Source organism: Mustela lutreola, chromosome 2, assembly GCF_030435805.1.
Source record: "Mustela lutreola isolate mMusLut2 chromosome 2, mMusLut2.pri, whole genome shotgun sequence".
NCBI lineage: Eukaryota > Metazoa > Chordata > Mammalia > Carnivora > Mustelidae > Mustela > Mustela lutreola.
In genome coordinates, this window is record NC_081291.1 from 60,660,456 (window position 1) to 60,684,575 (window position 24,120).

A 24,120-nucleotide genomic window follows, 5' to 3' on the forward strand; every position below is an offset into this window, starting at 1 on the left:
GACACATAGACCAGTGGAACAGAGTAGAGAGCCCAAATATGCACACTCAACTCCATGGTCAAATCATCTTCAACAAAGCAGGAAAAAATGTACAGTGGAAAAAAAAACAGTCTCTTCAATAAAGAGTGCTGGGAAAATTGGACAGATATGTGTAGAAGAATGAAACTTGACCATTCTCTTACACCATACACAAAGATAAACTCGAAATGGATAAACGACCTCAATGTGAGGCAGGAATCCATCAGAATCCTAGAGGAGAACATAGGCAGTAACCTCTTCGACATCGGCCACAGCAACTTCTTTATTTATTTATTTATTTATTTATTTATCTATTTATTTATTTAATTTTATTTTGACCACTTCTTTTTTTTTTAAATTTTTTCAATTTATTTATTTTCAGAAAAACAGTATTCATTATTTTTTCACCACACCCAGTACTCCATGCAATCCATGCCCTCTAGAATACCCACCACCTGATACCCCGACCTCCCACCCCCCCACCACTTCAAACACCTCAGATTGTTTTTCAGAGTCCATAGTCTCTCATGATTCACCTCCCCTTGCAATTTACCCCAACTCCCTTCTCCTCTCTAACACCCATTGTCCTCCATGATATTTGTTATGCTCCACAAATAAGTGAAACCATATGATAATTGACTCTCTCTGCTTGACATATTTCACTCAGCATAATCTCTTCCAGTCCTGTCCATGTTGCTACAAAAGTTGGGTATTCGTCCTTTCTGATGGAGGCATAATACTCCATAGTGTATATGGACCACATCTTCCTTATCCATTCGTCCGTTGAAGGGCATCTTGGTTCTTTCCACAGTTTGGTGACCGTGACCATTGCTGCTATAAACATTGGGGTACAGATGGCCCATCTTTTCACGACATCTGTATCTTTGAGGTAAATACCCAGGAGTGCAATGGCAGGGTCATAGGGAAGTTCTATTTTTAATTTCTTGAGGAATCTGCACACTGTTCTCCAAGGAGGCTGCACCAACTTGCATTCCCACCAACAGTGGAAGAGGGTTCCCCTTTCTCCACATCCTCTCCAACACATGTTGTTTCCTGTCTTGCTAATTTTGGCCATTCTAACTGGTGTAAGGTGATATCTCAATGTGGTTTTAATTTGAATCTCCCTGAGGGCTAATGATGATGAACATTTTTTCATGTGTCTGATAGCCATTTGTATGTCTTGATGGGAGAAGTGTCTGTTCATATCTTCTTCCCATTTTTTGATATGTTTGCCTGTTTCGTGTGTGTTGAGTTTGAGGAGTTCATTATAGATCCTGGATATCAACCTTTTGTCTGTACTGCCATTTGCAAATATCTTCTTCCATTCCGTGGGTTGCCTCTTTGTTTTTTTTTACTATTTCCTTTGCTGTGCAGAAGCTTTGCACAGCAACTTCTTTCAAGATATTTCTCCAAAGGCAAAGAAAACAAAAGGGAAATGAACTTTTCAGACTCCATCAAGATCAAAACCTTCTGCACAGCAAAAGAAATAGTCAACAAAACAAAGAGGCAACCCATGGAATGGGAGAAGATATTCGCAAATGACAATACAGACAAAGGGCTGATATGCAGGTTCTATAAAGAACTTCTCAAAGTCAGCACCCTAAAAATCAGAGAATCGAGTCAAAAAATGGGCAGAAGACATGAACAGACACTTCTCTAAAGACATACAAATGGCTATCAGACACATAAAAAAAATGTTCATCATCACTAGCCATCAGGGAGATTAAAATCAAAACCACACTGAGATACCACCTGACACCAGTTATAATGGACAAAATTATCTAGACTGTAAACAACACGTGTTGGAGAGGATGTGGAGAAAGGGGAACTCTCTTACACTATTGGTGGGAATGCAAGTTGGTCCAGCCACCTTGGAAAACAGTGTGGAGATTCCTCAAGAAATTAAAAATAGAGCTTCCCTATGGCCCTGCAATTGCAGTACTGGGTATTTGCCCCAAAGATACAGATGTAGTGAAAAGAAGGGCCATCTATAGCCCAATGTTCATGCAGCAATGGCCACAGTCACCAAACCGTGGAAAGAACCAAGAGGCCCTTTAATGATGAATGGATAAAGAAGATGTGGTCCATATATACCTTGGAGTATTATGTCTCCATCGGAAAGGATGAATACCCAACTTATGTATCAAGAGGGATGGGATTGGAAGAGATAATGCTGAATGAAATAAGTCAAGGAGAGAGAGTCAATTACCATATGGTTTCACTTATTTGGGGAGCATAAGGAATAACTTGGAGGACATGGGGAGCTGGAGAGGGGAAGGGAGTTGGGGGAAATTGGAGGGAGTGATGAACCATGAGAGACTGTGGACTCTGAAAAATCTTCTGAGGGTTTTTGCAGGGTGGGTGTACGAGGTTGGGGGAGCTTGGTGGTGGGCATTATAGAGGGCACATATTGCATGGAGCACTAGGTGTGGTGCATAAACAATGAATTTTGTAACACTGAAATGAAATTTTAAAAATCAATAAAAATTTAAAAAAATAAAGAAATATTTTTGGATATATGGGTTTAATAAAATGTTAAAATTAATTGGTTAACACAATGAAGGGATGGAATATGACTGTAAAGATGAAAATTATAAAAAATTCTAAAAAAGGAATTGATAAGTTGGTTGGAAAAAGAAAGGAAATGAAAGTGGAGAGAAGTTGATCTGGCTGGATTCTAAAACATAGCCCTGTGCTAGATTTATGGTATATTTTGGTCTATTAGAAGAAGTTGTATCCCAAAATTTTTTAGATGAAAAAACTATATGTATACAAAAATTAAAGTTAGATAAAATGAAGGATAAGATATGACTATGATAATGAAGTTTTAAGATATTTTTAGAAAGGTTTCATTAAGATATTTTTAAAAAGGTATCATTAAGGTACAGGTGGTGGGTATTATAGAGGGCATGGATTGCATGGACACTGGGTGTGGTGAAAAAATAATACTGTTATGCTGAAAATAAATAAATTTAATTTTTTAAAAAGCCTTTAAAGAGGAAAGAGGGAAAATTTTAAAAATTAGAATAAGAAATGTATAAAATTAAAAAGTTTAATTAACTTTTCAAGACTAAGGAATCATGGGGAGAAAGTCATGAATTCCATGTTTTGCTTTCCCCTCCTCTGGAATTCCACGGCTCTCCTTGATCAGTGAGCTTGGTCTTAGCTGGATGTTCTTGCTTATCTGTGGGCAAGTCCTGTTGTAGTGATTCTCAAATGTCTTTGCCTCAGGTGGAATTGCACCACCCTTGCCAGGGGCCAGGCTAAGTAATCTGCTGGGGTTTGTTCTTGGGAACTTTTGTTTCCTGAATGCTTTCCATGGAGCTCTGGAGGATAGGAATGAAAATGGTGGCCTCCCAATCTCTGGCTTAGGGAGCTGAAAGCTCGGGTTTGCATTCCTCAGTGCACCCTCAGATAAAAACAATCAATCCCTCCTGTCTCCCTGGTGTCCAGCTGAGCTCCATGCTCACCTGGCCTGTGATCAAGCATTTCTATGTTTTGCGCTCAGCCCCATTTGGAGTCTTCAAACCCGGCAGATTCCTGCTATGCTGCTCTTCCAGTGGAGGAATCTAGGTCTCCCTGGATCTGCCACTTGTGGGTCCCTGCTCAAAGAGCAGTGGTCTGACTGTGCCACAGATCACAGTTTAAGGTAACCCCAAGCTGAGAGCGCACTACTTGGCTCTGTCTCTGTAGTTGGCTTCCCTGCTCTGATACCTGCAAGCTCTGCTATATTCAGATACCTCTAGTCTTTCTGTGACCCCATGGGACCTGAGACTACACTGTCCCTGTGAGGGCTCCACCCCTGCTTAGCCTCTGAAGCAATGTCCCTTAGTGGAGCAAACTTCTAAAAGTTTGGATTTCATGCTCCATTGCTCCACCACTTGCCAGGAGCTGGCCTTTCCCCCAGCGGTCTATCTTCCAATCAGATTCACTTCTCCACACATCCTACCTTTCTGTCCCTAGAATTGTTGCTCTTTTTCTCTTCAATCTCCTGTTCAGTTTGTGGGTGTTCAGAATGGTTTGATAACTATCTAGCTGAACTCCTGTGACCTGATATCATCTCTGTCTGCTACTTCTCTGCCATCTTTACCCAACTTTCTGTATTTTAAGCATTAGAAGTATTGTGCTGTACATATAATTCTGTAACTTACACTTTCAAGAGTGACTTAATAAATGGAAATCACTGAGAATAGCACATAGTAAGCACTCAGTAAATATCAACTCCAGTCATCATTATCATTATTACATTATTCTTTGTTCACATGTGCAAATTTTTCCTGGGCAAATGCTAGATCATAAAGTATATGGATAAATTGTAACCAGATCCCCTCCCCCCAAATTCCTGTACCAATTTTACCATGTCTACATTTAAGAGAACCATTTTCATATATATTTGTCAGTTAGTATTTTATGTTATCAACCTTTTAAATTTTAATTTTACCTAGTCCTATGGATAAAAATAGTGTCTCCCATCCATGCATTGATTCATTCATTCATTGGATGAGCACAAATGTGTGCTAAGCACCTGCTGAGGGACTCCAGTAGAAACTGAGATGACACTGACCTTTTAGTAGAGGAAGATCAATGTCAGTTATGAAGAAATAAGATGCCTACTATTAAATTGGGAATTTATTTTAAGTTTTCCTGATTATTCAGGAAGTTGGTCACATTTTTGTGTGTTTTGTGTGTTTCTTAGCCATTTGTATTTCCTTTTCTGTGTACATTTTTCTGTTGAGTTCTTCAAAGTTGCCATTGATTCATAATATGGACTTCATTATTTTGATCATTAATGCTTTATTAGTTGTAAATGCTGGAGATATTTTCTCTAGCTCTCTCTTCATCTTTGAATTTCTGGTATCACATAGAACTCATAATTGGATTTATATACACTTATCTCTCTTTTTATTTATAGACTTTATATGTTTTATCTTCAGAGGGAGTCCCTCTCTAGTCCAAAATCTGAAACATAATTATTCTATATTTTCTTCTATTTCACACTTGAGGTTTTATGTTTAGTGGTATGTCTATGTGTATGTGTCCGTATGGTATAAAATAGGAATATAATTTTCCCCCAGATAGATACCCACTTTCTCTTTCCTTGTTTATTCAGTATCTACCCATTCCATACTGATTTGAAATGCCACCTTTATGATTATTAAATTTTTATATATTAAATTTTCATATATTCATGATACAGTTCCTGAATACCAGTATGTCCTGCTGATCTGTTTGTTTCTCTGCCAGTACCACCATGTTTTAGTTACTATAGCCTTAAAACTATGTATTGATAATGAATGTGCCAAAACTCCCTCTTGATCTTTTTTCTCAAACTGTCTAGGCTATTTTTGCACATCTACTCATCTTTGTGAAACTTAAGATGAGTTGTCAAGTGCCATGAAAAAGCTTCCTGGGACTTTGGTTGGAACTATATAGGTTAACTTGGGAAGCATTTGTCATCTGTGTAAACGGTACAGTTCTCTGTTTATTCAGCCTTCCTTAATAACACAACATGTTTCCATTAAGACATTTGAATTAGGACACCTGGGTGGTTCAGTTGGTTAAGCAACTGCCTTCAGCTCAGGTCATGATCCTGGAGTCCTGGGATTGAGTCCCATGTCGGGCTACCTGCTCGGTATGGAGCCTGCTTCTCCCTCTGACCTCCCCCTCTCATGCTCTTTCTCTCTCCCATTCTCATGCCCTCTCTCAAAATAAATAAGTATTTTTTTAAAAAATGAATAACTTATTAAAAAAAAAGACATTTGAGTTACAGTTAACCCTTGGACAACACAGGTTTGAACTGTGCATGTCTGCTTCTATGCAGATATGTTTCAATAAATACAGTACTGTAAATGTATAATTCCTTATGATTTTCTTTTCTCTAGCTTACTTTATTATAAGAATACAATATGTAGTACACATAACATACAGAATATGTGTTACTTGACTTTACTTTATAGGTAAGGCTTCTGGTCAACAGTAGGCTATTAGTAGTTAAGTTTTGGGGGCAGTCTCAAGTTACACACAGGTTTTCATCTGCATAGGATTGAAGAGTCAACTGTCTTGAGAACAGGTGCCAGGATTGATACTCAGACCAAGGGAACCTCATGGTACTAACCTGAGTGAGCAGCAGAGATGTGTCCCCACTGAGATGAAATGGGAACCACAGCTTGGATGGGGGAGAATGTAGAGAAAGGGGGCACCAGCATGCCAAGCAAGTGCCAAGGAAGGAAGGCAGGGAGAGAGATGGAAAGTGTGCATAGAGGCTTCCAAGGTATAGCTGTGGATCATGGAGTGTTTCCATATTGCAGGGAAGATTGGTTGTCTGTGTAGCTGGAGACAACAGAGCACTTCTGCCTAGAGCTGTGAGAGGAGCCCCAAGCAAGAGACTGGTTGCCCTTGGCCAAAGGCTGAGTAGAAGATGATTTCTTGAAGCAAGTGACATTGAACTAGTTGCAGAACAGGAAAACTAGTTTTCCAAAGAATTGGATTAAAGAAAGGTGTTAGTCTTTGTTTTTCCCAGGTTGGAGGGGCCATTGGCAGATTTTGGGGTAAGGGAGGAGAGGTAGAGGTGAATGGCATAATGACCTCTCATGGTCAGAGAGGAGGCAGAGTAAAAGGAGTGATGGTGGTCAGAGGCATGTTTCCTCACATTTCTGATTTCTGCCCTGACAGGTGCAGGCTACTGTCGTGGGTCTCCTGGCTGCTGTGGCTGCCCTGCTGCTAGGCGCTGTATCTAAGGAGGAGTTAGACTTTGCAAAGGTGGAGTTGCTGTGTGCCAGCAGCATCATCACTGCCTTCCTTGCTGCCTTTGCTCTAGGTCAGCTAATCCCCCATCCCAGTGACCGCCCCCTCCTGGCTCTCTCCACCCCCATTCCTACTTGCTCTGCTCTCAACTCTTTGTGTTTCAATTCCTTGAGATATGAAAAATGAAAGCACTAATGATGAAGCCTCACATACCTTCCAGGGGCTGGGGGACAGCCTGTTGGGTTACCGATGCACCTTGAAGATGGGCAGGGAGGATGCATCCCCTTCCAGGCAGGGTGTGTGTGCCAGAGCGAGCTGCTGACTCCACTTCTCTTCCCTCTGTTTAAATAACTGGCCTTTGTTCAGTAGACACATTCATCTCTCCATCCATCCATCCATCCATCCATCCCCTCATCTCTTCATTCCTTCATCCCTTCATTCACTTACTCATTCAGTCGGTCTTTAAACATTTCTTGAGCACAGCTTACATTTGGACTTGTGGTGGGCTCTTCAATCATGGTGGGGAGCAAGGCTCAGGTTTTAACTTCAATTCATCTCTGAAGAGAGGTCTTTTCAGATGGCCTTTGCACAGGTTCTGCCCTCCCGCCTTCTCCCCAGCTGCCACCATGCTCCTCTGCACCATGCACCTGTTTTCCTTATAGAGCACTTGTGAAAATCTGTAATTAGCCATTTTCTTCATTCATTTTCTGTCTCACCTCTTAGCTAAAATGTCATCTCCTTAGAGAGGGACCCCCCCTTCTCCAATTCTATTCCTATCACCACACTGCCTGCCACACACCAGGTGCTTCCTACGTGCCTGTAGAAGGCAGGAAGACATGAGCACTGCCAGATATACCCTGTCTTCAGGGAGCTCATGCATGTCAGTAGCAGCTGTTACTGTGGAATGTCACCCGTTCACTCATGACTTGTTACTTACTGGGCATCTGTTGTGCTCTGGGCACTGTTGCGGTGCTGGGATGCTCTGGTGAGTTACTGTGCTGTTTTGTGATGTTGGTGTTCTGGTGCAGAGTGAGACACCCATCCATGAGCATGTAGAATTTCAGCAAAGTGCCAGGTGTCTCTTTTCTGAGCCCTCTCTGATCAGCTCTCTAGGCCTGCCCCCTGTTTGTAATCATGCTTTCTTTTCATGTCCTGTTTATTTACTTCACATACTGGTTCACTTGTTTGTTCATTGTCCAGTCCTCCGCCTGACAAGCATTTACTGTGTGAGTACAGAGCCTGATGGTTATTTTCATTATCTAAAATAGGCATATTACCAGCTCCTAAATGTTTGTTGAATGAATGGGCTTTATTCTGGTTCTCTTCTGGACTGCATGTCTGAGTATCTCTTGCAAACCATTTGCAAGTATAGAAGGAATAAGTGAAAACTATGAATTAGATTTGCATTTACACTTCTGTCCCCCATCTGACTGCTCAGAAAACCCCTTTGGGCTCAGCATTCTGTAAGATGACCTGGAAGGCTATTTGTTGGTTTTCCTTCCTTCCTGTGCTAGTGCATATAATCAGGAGGGAGGGTAAGAGTGCAGAAACCCAGGAGCAGATTCACAAACTGTGCTTCCCTGGGTAGGATGTGTGCTCCTGTCCAGGTACCTGTTCCGGTCTGGCCAAGGGATGAGCAGAATGAGTATGTCCCACCCTCTGAAGAGTTAGAGCCCTGGAGATCCTTGACATAAAGTCTCCTCTGAAAACCACACAGTCAGATGATCCAGAAGGCCAGTCCTGTTCTGTGAGGCCATATAGAGAATGCCATTCCTAGCTCCCCATTTTATAGATAAGGAAATTGAGGCTCAGAGAGAGTGTGGAGCTCAGCAGCATGGACATAGCTGGGTTGTCCAGAGAGGTGTAGAAGTTCAGAAACATTGCTGGTGGCTCATCATATGACTCCGCTGTAGAGCCAGGGGGTAATGGTGGTAGATTTTAGTAAGTGCTCTCAAACCGGTGGTGTCTTATGTGGTCCCTGGGGGATTGCTGCCATACCGCCAGCTATGCAGACTCAGCTTCACTTAGAAGTGACCTTCCAAAGGAGAGAAAGTAGCTGTGACCTGGTCATGAAACGTCACAAACTATGGCCAGGTATGGCTATGCTAGTATGGCATGGAGGTGATAAGAATAATTTTATTTAGAGTTACAGAATACTGGGTATAATGTTAAAACACCAATAGCCAAGATATAAAGTGTCTTCTCAAAGACCCACATGCAAGGCTGTTGGATTAAGTCCTAGGCAGTGGCTGAAGACTAGAAGATGACCTATGACCGTCGCCTCAGAATATGGGGTCAGGATGGAAAGGAGGCCTGGGGGAAGTCACCAGTGCAGCACCTGAAACTCCACCCCCCACCCCACTGGTGGAGGCCACCTGCTGCCTGCACCCAGTGGTGGCCCTGCTGGGCTCCTGAGATTGGCCTGCTCCCCAGAGATGTGGCCCCGCTGACAGTACTATAATGCAATCTGTACCTGCTTCCCTTTCTCTCCCTCCCCTTCTCCCACCCTGGGTGACCCCAACCATATCCTGTGGGTCTCCTGGCACTCCCATCTCCCCAACTCCCCCTCCCAGGCTTTGCCACTAACCCCTCACATGACCTGTTGCACTAAGGCACCTGTTTCCCCAGGGACTGCAATGGACACAAGAGGATGTGCTCTGCCCCTGGGGCTCCATCGTTCAGAGTGGTTTTGGAATCATCTTCCCTGAAGTGAGGGGCTCTGGGCTTCATGTCTGTAGCTCCAGGTGGTTTGGGAGCCCAGGAATCATCTCCATGTTTTCTCCCTATGGATTTGAGTGTATCAGCAAAGCTTTCAGACTGCTCCTTGATATCACACTTGCATGTCACAGGTTCCACCCCCCACCCCAAATCTGTAGCCTTCTCAGGCTCCAGCACAGCAGTGAAACTGAGTGTCAGGGCAGCCTGGCTTCAGGCTAGGTCTGTGTGAATAGAACTGAGTTACTGAGCAGCCTCCCTGCAACCTTCTCATCCTGTGCTTTGAGTGTCCTCTGTCTCCTCTCCACAGGAATGCTGATGGTCTGTATAGTGATTGGTGCTCGGAAACTCGGGCTCAACCCAGACAACATTGCCACACCTATTGCTGCCAGCCTGGGAGATCTTATCACATTGTCCATTCTGGCTTTTGTCAGCAGCTTCCTCTATAAACACAAAGGTAAGGGGTGCCCCAGGGAGGAGGGGCCTACGAGCAAGGCTGGGTCTGACATTCGCACCCAGCTTGCACCATTCAGATCAGGCACTCTTCACACAGAAGGGAACCCATGGGGTCTGTCATGGGGTGAGAAATCCTACTTTTCCAGAGGCAAAGCCTGAGGTCATTCGGCAACTTTGTGGTGTTCTCCAGCAGGTACCTGAAGCTCTCCCAACTACTCAGGTCAATAGATACATTGTCAGTCTCCCTCTTAGGACAGGGGTGCACAAGGAGACCAGGGAGGGCTGGAGGCTAACAGAGCTCCATGGAAAGACAGTTCACAACGGACACATTCAGATCACCTGGGAAGCAACTCCCAAAAAGGAATGCCATAACTGTGGGCAGTGAAGTAGACACAGCATAGGCTCTCTCTATAGGTGTGAGGCAGGAGAAGCCCCAGGCTCCTCAGAGGGTGGCCCAGTATCCTGGCCAACCGCCAAGGAGGCATTTACATATCCTGTATTACAGGCCTTCATGGCCAGAGGACCTCCCTCCACCAGGGGTCTCCCCAAGTCTTCTCTGGGAGCACCAAGGTTTCCTCATGTCCTGGGCCGTGTTGATGGGCAGCATCCCCCTTGCCAGATGGTTCTCACCTTCCAGCTTTCCACAGCTGGCCTCTCCCCTCCGAGCCTCACAGTTGTTACTTTCCCCTTCAGCTGACCACCCACAATTGTTTGGATCTATAAGTGTGGATTCTGAGCATGGTCACTACCCTGAGTGCTGGGGGGCAGAGGGGCATCAGTGAGTGGAGCGGATGGTGAAGAGGACAGTGGGGAGCAGTGAGGTATGTAGTGTCACTCAGTTGGAGGAAATGCCTGGAGAAAGGCATAGCTGCAGTGAAGCCCCAGTTTAGCATTGCCCTGTGGGGACATGAACCCAAAACCATAAGAGATCATTCAGCCTCTTCGTGCCAGCATCTTAAGCATACTGACCAGGTACCTGCCATGTACAGTGTTCAGGCACTGGGAACCTTTCCTTATCAGCTCTGGGCCTGGGTCCTTGCCACCCTGGGATATGCTTGCCACTGATATTTAATGGTTGGGAGATTTTCAAGGTTCCTATAAGTGGCAATCAAGGTATAATAATAAGATGACCTAATTTTCTTTTTAAATAAAACTGAATTTAAAACAAGATTTGTGTATGGGTTGATTAATTGAGTTTTAATTATAAAACAAATGCAAGTCACAGGTATCCCTAGACCCTTCCTCTCCACCCTGCTGTACCCCTACTGAAATAGTGCATGTTTCAACACATGACCTACTAAGCTGTTGAATAGCGTTAGGCTGTACATCTCTTGAATTAGACTGTGAAGATACCTTGGGTGTGCTTGGGGGGTTCACTGGGCCTGTGATATATCAGACAAATCTTCACTGATAAGGAGTGAGCTGTTGACCATGTCACCTGTCAGTGTAGTTGGGAAGACAAGCCATATGCAGAGGGATATATTCATCATGGTGGTGGGAAAATATGAGGTGGAACCTCTACCAGGTTCCAAGTCATTCTAGAAAAATTGGAATGCAAAAGTATCCTGCAAGTAATGCTCCTGTAGACTGCTGCCTCCCAGAGCCTTTGAGATTTCTGCCATAAAGCACTTGGTCTGTAGCCCACCGTGGTTGTGGCCTGCCCTTCCTTGTAGTCAGTTGCTCCAGGAAAGGAATGAACTGTTATTTCTTAGTGCAGAGAAAGACAAGAGGGAGATGCTTCTAATGATGCTGATCAGAGAAAGGAGTATGGGGCAAAGACCTACCTGAACACCTGAGTGCTGAGGCCCACTCTGCAGAGGGGCATGCACTGCCCTGAGCCCAAGCCTGCCCTTTGGATGTGGGGCTGGGGGTGAGAAGACTGTTCTAGAGAAAGCTTGTGTCTTATTCTGTGTGCATTTGGAAGGTGACATACAAACTATAAGTAGAAAGAGAGTGTGTGGGAATGGCAATGATATGTGTTGGGTCCTGGCCTGGTCCCAGGTACAGTCAGATGTCCCAGACCCAGGTCTGTATTCATGGCTCATACCAGCTCAAGAAAATGACACAGGGGGGTGCCTGGGTGGCTCAGTGGGTTGAGCCTCTGCTTTTGGTTCAGGTCATGATCTCAGGGTCCTGGGATTGAGCCCTGCATCAGGCTCTCTGCTCAGCGGGGAGCCTGCTTCCCCTTCTCTCTCTCTGCTTGCCTCTCTGCCAACTTGTGATCTCTGCCTGTCAAATAAATAAATAAAATCTTTAAAAAGAAAAGAAATGACACAGGGGCATGAGTTTCTGCAAAGCTGACCATGTTCTGGGCCCTGAGACGCATGGATGCTGAGGAGGTCACCTTGGACTGGCCTCAGCCAGGAGCAGGATGGGCATCATTAATTAACTCTGGCTTTAGCCCTGATTTCTGCATACTGGCTTGAGTCCTGGTGGGCTGTCTCTTCACACTGTAGTCTCTCCTATGCCTATCTGAGGGGTAGTTGAGAACATGAAGTGAGTTTGTGCTTGGGAAGTGCTGAGAGCCAGTGCTGGCCCATGGTCACAATCCTGTAAATGCCACCATTAATACTAATAATTAGGTTGGGATGGGAGGAACTGGAAGAGGATTCGTTCTTATGTCAGGAAAATAGTGAAAAAGAGAAGTGAAGGGGACTCTGTCAGGAACTGAGGACAAAGAGGAGCTTTTCCAGTTGCTTCATTAGATGGTACAAATTGCTGAGAGGTATCTTAGGTTGGTTCACCCTAAGCTGCTGGGGACAGAATTGTCTTGAGCCCTTAGTGCTCAGCCCACCTTTCATCTTTGGGACCCAGGCCATGGTCCAGGAGGCCATGCTCATGTGCCCTGGCACACATCCTGTCTCTCTCCCCACAGACAATCGATATCTGACACCACTGGTGTGTATTGGCTTCATGGCCCTGATCCCTGTGTGGGTCCTCGTTGCCAGGCAGAGCCCACCCATCATGAAGATCCTGAAATTCGGGTGGTTCCCAATCATCCTAGCGATGGTCATTAGCAGGTGAGCATGAGCGAGGGCTGCCACCAGCTTCTACCTTCCCAGGCCTCCCCGGCCTCTGAGACAGGGAGAGTACCTAAGACCCACAGTGCCTCTGGAGTGAGGGGGCACTCATGGTTTCTGTGGGCTCCCCTACTAAGTCCTGGTGCTGGTTGAGTCATGCCTTTCTTCTTTATCTCTTTCCCTCTCACCAGGAACCTTAGGGCTTACTTATTCTGAGAGGCAGCCCTATTCACAATTGCAGGAGCACCAGAGAGCCAGGAAGAGCCAAACTTGGGAACATCAAATGAGTGCAGAAATGCCTCAGTTCCCTGCCCCCTCATGGCATTGCAGGACACTGGGTCTCCCCCTCCTATACTGCCAGAGCTCTCACTGGGCTGGACCCCTCCTTATGCTGCAGGGAGCCCTGTACCTGGCTCTGTGAACACCATTTCTACAGCATGGCTGCTGGTGGGACCTAGAAGGCTGAGAGACTAGTGGCCCCAAGCCCCTTAGCTCGTCTCAGGTCTTCCACCCTGGAAACCATATCCTCCAGAGCCCTTTCTGTTAACAGGCCTGGACAGGGACTACCCCAGTCTTTTCTGAGGTGCTTTCCTAACTTTGAATCTCAGGGAGAGGCCATTATGGTCTAAGTGTCTTTGCTTCCAGGAAGCTCCTGGGCTCCTTAAACAAACTGATCAAACTTTTCCAGGCCTGTAGGGGGGAAGGACAGCCTTTGCTAAACTATTGGGGCTGGTGGGAGTGAGGTATTATTGTAGCATCTCCAAGAACAAGCAGCATGGGATTATACTCATGCAAGTTCCATTTTCTGCTCGGGAAAATAGCATTACAGTTACAGTTCAGGAGCAATCCACATGGCAGAGCCCAGCCAACTAAGTGGCTTTGAAAAGGAGTTTGACATTTGTTTTTAGTAGGATGACATTATCTGATGGGTCTTCTGGAAAGTGGGAGGGCCGGGTGATGAGATATTTTATATAGAGGTGTGCCAGGTAACTACAGCTACCTGTACACAGGGGCACGAGTGTCACCTGCAAAGTTAAACTAACCATTTGGCCTCTACTTTCTCCCCAGTTTCGGAGGGCTCATCTTGAACAAAACTGTTTCTAAACAGCAGTACCAAGGCATGGCCATATTTACTCCTATCATATGTGGTAGGTATGGGCAGCACCATAACCCGGGGCCTCTGGGCTGCACTGGCCCCCAGGGCTGGGTCAGTGGGATCTAGACAACAGTGACTTCAGAGATCCGGCTCCAGGCCCTGAGAGTCTTGGCCATTCTTCTACTGGGCAGCGGCTGCTGGGCTGGTTTGTTTCAGGTGGAAGGAGACCCTTGGGGAGAAAGTCCTGCCCACTGCTCCACCAGCTCACACCCTTTTCCTCACAGTCACCATGGAGACTTGAGCCTTCCCCCAGAGCTAAATCCCACCTGTTGAAGGCACCCAGTGTCTACGCCAGGATTCATTGGAACATGCAGATGAAATGTGGCCTTTAGAACTGGGGTGTTGGCTTTTCATGGTTTGGTTTTTTTAAAAAAACTTAGATTCAAATAGAACTTCCCTATGACCCTGAAATTGCACTCCTGGGTATTTACCCCAAAGATACAGATGTAGTGAAAAGAAGGGCCATCTGTACCCTAACGTTTATAGCAGCAATGGCCACGGTCGCCAAACTCTGGAAAGAACCAAGATGCTCTTCAACAGACGAATGGATAAGGAAAATGTGGTCCATATACCCTATGGAGTATTATGCCTCCATCAGAAAGGATGAATACCCAACTTTTGTAGCAACATGGACGAGACTGGAAGAGATTATGCTGAGTGAAATAAGTCCAGCAGAGAGAGTCAATTATCATATAGTTTCACTTATTTGTGGAGCATACCAAATAGCATGGAGGACATGGGGAGTTAGGAGAAGGGAGTTGGGGGAAATTGGAAAGGGAGGTAAATCATGAGAGACTATGGACTCTGAAAAACAATCTGAGGGGTTTGAAGTGACAGGGGGGTGGGAGATTGGGGTACCAGGTAGTGGGTATTATAGAGGGCATGGATTTCATGGAGCACTGGGTGTGGTGAAAACATAATACTGTTATGCTGAAAATAAATAAATTTAATTTTTAAAAAACTTAGATTCATTGATGACATTTGAAACTCAGACATTTGTACATAAAAATCTGGATTTCTGTCTTCTTAAAAAGCAAGGCTGTGACAGTATTGAATTTACATTCTGGGTGAGGTGAGAATCAGCTGCCACTGAGATAGGGCTTATGCTATTGCATTGGCCTGAACCCCCTCCACTCCCCATTGTCTTTCACCAGACCCTTCACTGATTAACCTTTTAGACTTAGACCCTGTGGGCATAAAAGGACCCTTCTATGAACCAAAGTTTGGTTTGTGTACATCTTCTGATAAGAATCTGTAAATGAGACTGACCAGTCAGGAGAGGATCCAAATGTGATAACATACTGCACACTTCACTTGGTCCCAGGCTCTGGTGTTCTGGGCCTGTAGAAACAGGATTCAGGGGCACCTGGATGGCTCAGTCAGTTAAGCAGCTGCCTTCAGCTCAGGTAATGAACCTGGGGTTCCAGGATTGAGTCCCACATCAGGCTCCCTGCCTAGTAAGGAGCCTGCTTCTCCCTCTACCTGCCACTCCCCCAGATTATGCTGTCAATATCTCTCCCTCTCTCTCTGTCAAATACATAAATAAAATCTTTAAGAGGGAGGAAGGAAGGAAGGAAGGAAGGAAAAAGGAAGGAAGGAAAGAAAGAATAGGCTTCAGAGGCCCTTGGGAGCCCCCTCCCCCTACTTTCATGGGAACCCAGGTGATTGTTCCTTACATGTCAGTGGGCCACCCTGCAGGTCTGCTACCAACTGGGGCAGGGCTGGCCTCTCTCACGAGGGGCCAGCCACCAGAGGACTACAGTGGTCAAGTCAGGTCCTAATGTTTAACACTTGGACATATTTCCTTGGATGTCACCAACTCAGATGCCTCTGGGGCCACGAATGCAGTTTGAATGAGTTCAGCAGGTGTGACAGTAACTGGGTAATAAGGAGTGGGATGGAACAGTCACACTACAGAGCATGTTCCTGATGTGGAGTGAGCAGGACCTGCTCAGCACCAGCCAGTTGCTCCCTGGCAAGACTGGAGGTCTGGAGTTGCCTCAACAGACTTCTTAGGAGAAGCTGGCAATTAATTTTAGTTACATTTTTTTAAAGTTTTTTCCTTTTTTTTTAAATCATGTGCATAACACCCAGTGCTACACAACTATTGAATCATTAAGCACTACATGAAAAACTAGTGATGTACTATGTGGGGGCTACCTGAACATAATAAAATCAATCAGTCAATCAGTCAGTCAATCAATTGTGTGGGTCTAGCAAAATAGATCTCAGCTGTCCTCTGCCCACAGACCATTCTTTGTATACAGGGTAGTTAGTTTTTCCCTCTGGAGATCACTGGGCACATCCAGCCCAGTGACGGGTTAATCCCCAAGGGGCTGAGGAAATAGAATGGGGGCAGCCCGCCCAGCCTCTAAAGGAAATGGCCATGGGTAGACCCCATCCTCTCCCAGCCCTAGATCCTGGCCCTGCAGAGGGAGCTCAGCATGGCCTTTGTTGCCTGGGCCCTATGGTCCTGGCAGGGCTGGGCACAGTTCATTTCCTGTGCAAACTGGGGTCTCAATCAGCAAGCCCCAGGCCTGTTGCATATAATAGCTCCTTTTCCCTTGTTGCTGTCCCCCACTTTATCTTCTGTCTCCTTCCCACCTTAGGAGAAAAAAAAAACCCTTTCATTTTCTCAGATGTTCCAGTCTGTAATCTGATTCCTGTCACATCCTATGACCTTAAATGGCTTATCAAGATACCCTCCCATAGGCTTTTCTGTCACCACCCTTCCTCCCTCCCTCCCTCTTCTACACCCCCTCCCTGTACCCAACAAATATGTATTAAAAACCTACTTTGCCAGTCACACTTCCTTCACCATAAGAGATAGCTGCTAAGGTGATACCTCACTCACAGGGTCCAATTTACCCATGCTTGGTGCCGAACAAGATCTGTGGTGAAGTGGGAGGAGAAGATAGATCCAGTGCTGAATCAGTCAAGGAAGAGTTCCCGGAGGACATAGACTTAAATAAGAGATAGAACTTAGAGACTGGTGTTCTTTTTCTCCTCCCAGGTGTTGGTGGCAATTTGGTGGCCATTCAGACCAGCCGGATCTCCACCTACCTGCACATGTGGAGCACGCCTGGTGTCCTCCCCCTGTGGATGAAACAGTTCTGGCCTAACCCATGCTCCACTTTCTGCACCTCAGGTGGGTCTAATGTCTTCAAGAGGCCATGTGACCATTTCTTTACACAAGTAAAAACTGCCATCATTGGAATCTGCTCTATAGCAACAGATGTTGAGACCACTGCTGACCTCAGCCCAGATCATCATCATTCCCAGCTCCTCCGCCCTGAGGCCTGACTCCCTACCCCTGCCACTAGTTGATCCATCCATTAATTCAGATATTTATTGAAGGTTTGCCATGTACTAGGTGTCAGGTTGCAGTGATGAGTCAGAGAAAGCTGATTCTTGCCCACATGGATTTACACAATCCAGAAGAGCAGATAAACACACCAAAAAGGAGAATTTAACTACAAATTGTGGAATGTTTTAAAATAAAAAAGCACAGAGTTCAGTTGAAAGAATTTCAGGAGATACTGAGATTTGGGTTTGGAAAGTTCCTCTCTGAGGATGATGAGGGGAGCAAGTGAGGGTGGGTGGGGAGGAGCTGAGTTGGAGCAAGAGAGTTGTTTGAGGCAGGGGGACAGCATGAACAAAGGCTCAGAAGCATGAAGGAGCTTGGTAAGTCTGAAGCACTGAAAGGCCAGGGAGGCCTGAGCATAATGAGCAGGGGAGAGGATGGAGGAAGCTGAGACCAGAGAGAGGGGTTGATCACTCTAAGGCCTTGAAGCTTGAGGAAGAGAAACTGGATTCTATTCCAACAACCACTGGAAACCATTGGATGTCTTTCTATATTTTTGTTACCTTTAAAACTTGCATTTTTTCTGCCACTGCATTTTCTTTTAATCATTTCCTTCCTGTTTCAAGAACTACCTTCGCCCATTCTTTTAGGGTAGGTTTCTTGGCACATTTCTGAAGGATATTTTTGCCAGATATAAAATTCTGGGTTGATGTTTCCTTTCAGTACTTGAAAAAGGTGCTGCTTTCTTCTGAATTCCCTGGTTTCTGATGAGATATTAGTGTCATTTGAATTATTTTTATCATATACATAAGGTGACATTTGTCTGTTTGTTTCAAAACTTTTTCTTCACTTTTTAGTTCTTGAGTGGTGATGCACATAGTTGTGGATTTGTTGGGGTTTTCCATGTTTGGGGTTTACTCATCTCCTTGAGTACATGGATTTATCTTTTGCCAATTTGGGAAATTTTAAACCATGATTTCTTCAAATACACCGTCAGCCCCTGTCTTCTACCTTTCCTTCTGATTATTCTGATGACATGAATGGTAGATCTTCTGTTACAGTCCCAAACCCCCACTCCTGGGGGTCCTGTTCAATTTTTCCCCAAGCCTAGTTTATTCTCTCTTATTCAGATTCACTAATTACCATATGTTTTTCTTTTTTTTTTCAAGTTCACAGGTTCATTCCTCTGACCTCTCCACTCTGCTACTCATCCCATTCATTAAGTTCTTCAGGGATTTTGGTTAGTTACTGTATTTTTTCATTTCTAAATTTCTACATGGGTCTTCTTTATATATTCTGTTTCTTTTATGAGACTTTTTTTTTTACAAGAAATTTCTATTTTTCTCATTTGTTTCAAATACATTTGTAATTGCTAGTTTAAGCATTTCTATAATGGATTCATTAAAATTGCTTTCAGATAGTTCTACCATCTGTGTCATCTCATTTGTAGGGTCTGTTAGTTGTCTTATCAAGTTGAATTTTTAAAATTAGTTAATTAATTATTTTTTTAAAATTTCTATTCTTTGTTCCAGAATTCATTGTTTATGTACCACACCGAGTGCTCCATGCAATACGTGCCTTCCAAAATACCCACCACCAGGCTCACCAAAACCCCCACTCACCTCCACTTCAAAACCCTGTTTGTTTCCCAGAGTCCACAGTCTCTCATGTCCCCCAACTCACTCCTTGTCTGTCTCCCCATGTCTTCCCTGTTTTTCTTTATGCTCTACAAGTAAGTGAAACCATTTGATAATTGACTCTCTCTGCTTGACTTACTTCACTCAGCATAATCTCTACCAGTCCCATCCATGTTGATACAAAAAGTGGGTATTCATCCTTTCTGATGGAAGCATAATAATCCATAGTATATGTGGACCATATCTTCTTTATCCATTCATCTATTGAGGGGCATCTTGGTTCTTTCCATAATTTGGGGCCTATGGCCATTGCTGCTATAAACATTGGGGTACAGATGGCCCTTCTTTGCATGACATCTGTATCATTGGGGTAAATGCCCAGGAGTGCAATGGCAGGGTCATAGGGAAGCTCTATTTTTAATTTCTTGAGGAATCTCCACACTGTTCTCCAAAGAGGCTGCACCAACTTGCATTCCCACCAACAATGGAAGAGGGTTCCCCTTTCTCCACATCCTCTCCTACACATGTTGTTTCCTATTTTGTTAATTTTAGCCATTCTAACTGGTGTAAGGTGATATCTCAATGTGGTTTTAATTTGAATCTCCCTGAGGGCTAATGATGATGAACATTTTTTCATGTGTCTGATAGCCATTTATATGTCTTGATGGGAGAAGTGTCTGTTCATATCTTCTTCCCATTTTTGATATGTTTGCCTGTTTCATGTGTGTTGAGTTTGAGGAGTTCATTATAGATCCTGGATATCAACCTTTTGTCTGTACTGTCATTTGCAAATATCTTCTCCCATTCCGTGGGTTGCCTCTTTGTTTTTTTGACTGTTTCCTTTGCTGTGCAGAAGCTTTTGATTTTGATGAAGTCCCAAAAGTTTATTTTCGCTTTAGTTTCCTTTGCCTTTGGAGACATATCTTGAAAGAAGTTGCTGTGGCTGATATTGAAGAGATTACTGCCTATGTTCTCCACTAGGATTCTGATGGATTCCTGTCTCACATTGAGGTCTTTTATCCATTTTGAGTTTATCTTTGTGTACGGTGTAAGAGAATGGTCGAGTTTCATTCTTCTACATATAGCTGTCCAGTTTTCCCAGCACCATTTATTGAAGAGACTGTCTTTTTTCAGAGTTCATTGTCTCTCATGGTTCACCTCCCCTTCCAATTTCCCCCAACTCCCTTCTCCTCTCTATCTCCCCATGTCCTCCATGCTATTTGGTATGCTCCACAAATAAGTGAAACCATATGATAATTGACTCTCTCTGCTTGACATATTTCACTCAGCAGAATCTCTTCCAGTCCCGTCCATGTTGCTACAAAAGTTGGGTATTCATCATTTCTGATGGAGGCATAATACTCCATAGTGTATATGGACCACATCTTCCTTATCCATTCGTCCATTGAAGGGCATCTTGGTTGTTTCCATAGTTAGGCGACCATGGCCATTGCTGCTATAAACATTGGGGTACAGATGGCCCTTCTTTTCACTACATCTGTATCTTTGGGGTAAATACCCAGGAGTGCAATGGCAGGGTCATAGGGAAGTTCTATTTTTGATTTCTTGAGGAATCTCCACACTGTTCTCAAAGAGGCTGCACCAACTTGCATTCCCACCAACAGTGGAAGAGGGTTCCCCTTTCTCCACATCCCTTCCAACACATGTTGTTTCCTGTCTTGTTAATTTTGGCCTTTCTAACTGGTGTAAGGTGATATCTCAATGTGGTTCTAATTTGAGTCTCCCTGATGGCTAGTGATGATGAACATTTTTCATGTGTCTGATAGCCATTTGTATGTCTTCATTGGAGATGTCTCTGTTCTTATCTTCTGCCCATTTTTGACATGATGATCTGTTTTGTGTATGTTGAGTTTGAGAAGTTCTTTATAGATCTTGGATGTCAGCCCTTTGTACTGTCATTTGGGAAAAACTTCTCCTATACTATTGATTGTCTCCTTGTTTTGTTGACTTTCCTTTGCTGTGAACAAGGTTTTGATCTTGATGGAGTCCCAGAAGTTCAATTTTGCTTTTGTTTCCTTTGCCTGTAGAGACATATCTTGAAAGAAGTTGATGTGGCTAATGTTGAGAAGGTTACTGCCTATGTTCTCCTCTATGATTCTGATGGATTCCTGCCTCACAATGAGGTCTTTTATCCATTTTGAGTTTATCTTTGTGTATGGTGTAAGAGAATGGTCAAGTTTCATTCTTTGTATAGCTGTCTAATTTTCCCAGCACCATTTATTAAAGAGACTGGGTTTTTTTCCACTGTTCATTTTTTCCTGCTTTGTTGAAGATGATTTGAACATGGAGTTGAGTGTACATATATGGGCTCTCTACTCTGTTCCGCTGGTCTATGTGTCTGTTTTTATGCCAGTACCATGCTGTCTTGGTGATCACAAGTTTGTAGTAAAGCTTGAAATCAGGTAATGTGATGCCCCCCAGTTTTCTTTTTCAACATTTCCTTAGGAATTTGGGGGTCTCCTCTGATTTTGTGCAAGTTTTAGGATTATTTGTTCCAACTCTTTGAAAAATACCGATGGAATTTTGATCAGAATGGCATTAAAAGTATAGATTGCTCTAGGCAGTATAGACATTTTAACAATGTTTATTCTTCCAATCCAAGATCATGGAATGGCCTTCCATCTTTTTCTGTCTTCTTCAATTTCTTTCATGAGTATTCCGTAGTTCCTCGAGTACAGATCCTTTACCACTTTGGTTAGGTTGATTCCCAGGTATTTATGGCTCTTGATTTTATAAGTGGATTTAATTCTCTCATTTGCCTTTCTATATTTTCATTGTTAGTGTACTAGAAAGCAACTGATTTCTGTACATTGATTTTGTATCCTGCCACATTACTGAATTGCTATATGAGTTCTAGTAGTTTGGGGGTGGAGTCTTTTGGGTTTTCCATATAAAGTATCATGTCATCTGTGAAGAAAGAAAGTTTAACTTCTTCATTGCCAATTTGAATACCTTTTATTTCTCTTTGTTGTCTGATTGTCGTTGCTAGGACTGCTAATACTATATTGAACAAGAGTGGTGAGATTGGACAACCTTGTCCTGTTCCTGATCTCAACAGGAAGGCTGTCAGCTTTTCCCATTGAGGATAATATTTGCTGTGCATTTTTCATACATAGATTTTTATGAAGTTGAAGAATGTTCCCTCTATCCCTAGACTTTGAAGCGTTTTAATCAGGAATGGATGCTGGATTTTGTCAAATGCTTTTTCTGCATCAATTGAGAGGACCATGTGGTTCTTCTCTCTTTTCTTATTGATTTGTTCTATCACATTTATTTGTGAATGTTGAACCAGCCTTGCATCCCATGGATAAATTCCACCTGGCCACAATGGGTAATCTTTTTAATGTACTGTTGGATCATATTAGGTGGGATCTGGTTGAGAATCTTGGCATCCATATTCATGAGATATATTGGTCTGAAATTTTCCTTTTCGGTGGGGTCTTTGCCTGGTTTGGTTATTAGGGTAATGTCTGCTTCATAAAAAGAGTCTGGAAGTTTTTCTTCTGCTTCAATTTTTTGAAACAGTTTCAGGAGAGTGTATATTATTTCTTCTTTGAAAGTTTGGTAGAATTCCCCAGGGAATCTGTCAGGTCTTGGGCTCTTGTTTTTGGGAGGTTCTTGATTACTACTTCAATCTTATTGCTAGATATTGGTCTATTCAGGTTGTCAATTTCTTCCTGAGTCATTTTTGGAAGCTCATATGTTTCCAGGAATGTATTCATTTCCCTTGGGTTGGTTAATATATTGACATATAACTGTTAACAATAATTTCTGATAATTATTTCTATTTCCTTGGTGTTAATTGTGATCTCTCCCTTTTCATTCATAATTTTATTAATTTGGGTCCTCTCTCTTTTCTTTTGGATTAGTTTGTCCAATGGTTTATCGACCTTATTGATTCTTTCAACAAACCAGCTTCTGGTTTCGTTGATGTGTTCTACTGTATCTGTAATTCCTAGCTTATTGATCTCCACTGTAATCTTATTTACCTTCTTGTGTGTGGGGTTGGCTTAATTTGTTGTTGATTCTCCAGTTCTCTAAGGTGTAAAGAGAGCTGGTGTAATTCTTGATTTTTCAGTTTTTTTTTGAGGGAGGCCTGGATGGCTATGTATTTCCCCCTTAGGACTGCCTTTGCTGTATCCCATAGTTTTGGACTGAAGTGTCTTCATTCTCATGGGTTTCCATGAATGTTTAAGTTCTTTTTTGATTTCCTTGTTGATCCATAGAAATCTTAAGCAAGGTGTTCTTTAGCTTCCAGGCATTTGAATTCCTTTCAAACATTTTCTTGTGGTTGAGTTCCAGTTCCAAAGCATTGTGATCTGAGAATATGCAGGGAATACTCTCAGTCTTTCGGTGTTGGTTGATTCCTCATTTGTGACCCAGTATGTGGTCTCTTCTGGAGACAGTTCCATGTGTACTCCAGAAGAATGAGTATCCTGTTGTTTTAGGGTATAATTTTCTGTATGTATTTATGAAGCCCATCTGGTCCAATATGTCATTCATGCTCTTGTTTCTTTATTGGTTTTCTGCTTTGATGATCTGTATATTACTCAGAGTGGTGTGTTAAAATCCCCTATTATTAATGTGTTCATATCAATATGAGTCTTTTTTTTTAAATTTTATTTATTTATTTGACGGACATTGATCACAAGTAGGCAGAGAAGGAGGCAGAGAGAGAGGAGGAAGCAGGCTCCCTGCTGAGCAGAGAGCCCGATGTGGGGCTCGATCTCAGGATCCTGGGATCATGACCTGAGCTGAAGGCAGAGGCTTTAACCCACTGAGCCACCCAGGTGCCCCTCAATATGAGTCTTTATCTTGATTAACAGTTGTCTTATGTAGTTGGCTGCTCCCATATTGGGGGCATAAATATTTGCCATTGTTAGATCTTCTTGATGGATAGATCCTTTAAGAATGATGTAGTGTCCTTCTTTATCTCTGACTACAGTCTTTAGTTTAAAATCTAATTTATCTGATATGAGAATCACTACCCCAGCCTTCTTATGAGGCCTATTGGCATAAAAGATGCTTCTCCATCCCTTCATTTGCAGT

At 43.5% G+C, this 24,120-nt stretch overlaps 1 protein-coding gene across 6 annotated transcripts in view; it reads left to right on the plus strand.

The window, feature by feature from the left end:
• Window positions 1–24,120, plus strand: part of SLC41A3 (solute carrier family 41 member 3) — a 138,433-nt gene that overhangs the window by 105,881 nt on the left and 8,432 nt on the right. For 5 of the 6 annotated variants that reach the window (XM_059161973.1, XM_059161970.1, XM_059161971.1 and 2 more), the window contains 5 exons: window positions 6,691–6,835; window positions 9,788–9,934; window positions 12,809–12,953; window positions 14,022–14,101; window positions 17,123–17,257. In XM_059161973.1, coding sequence (XP_059017956.1) covers window positions 6,691–6,835; window positions 9,788–9,934; window positions 12,809–12,953; window positions 14,022–14,101; window positions 17,123–17,257 — 652 coding nt within the window. The remainder of the gene's footprint in view (window positions 1–6,690; window positions 6,836–9,787; window positions 9,935–12,808; window positions 12,954–14,021; window positions 14,102–17,122; window positions 17,258–24,120) is intronic. The other variant, XM_059161974.1, reaches the window with a different exon arrangement.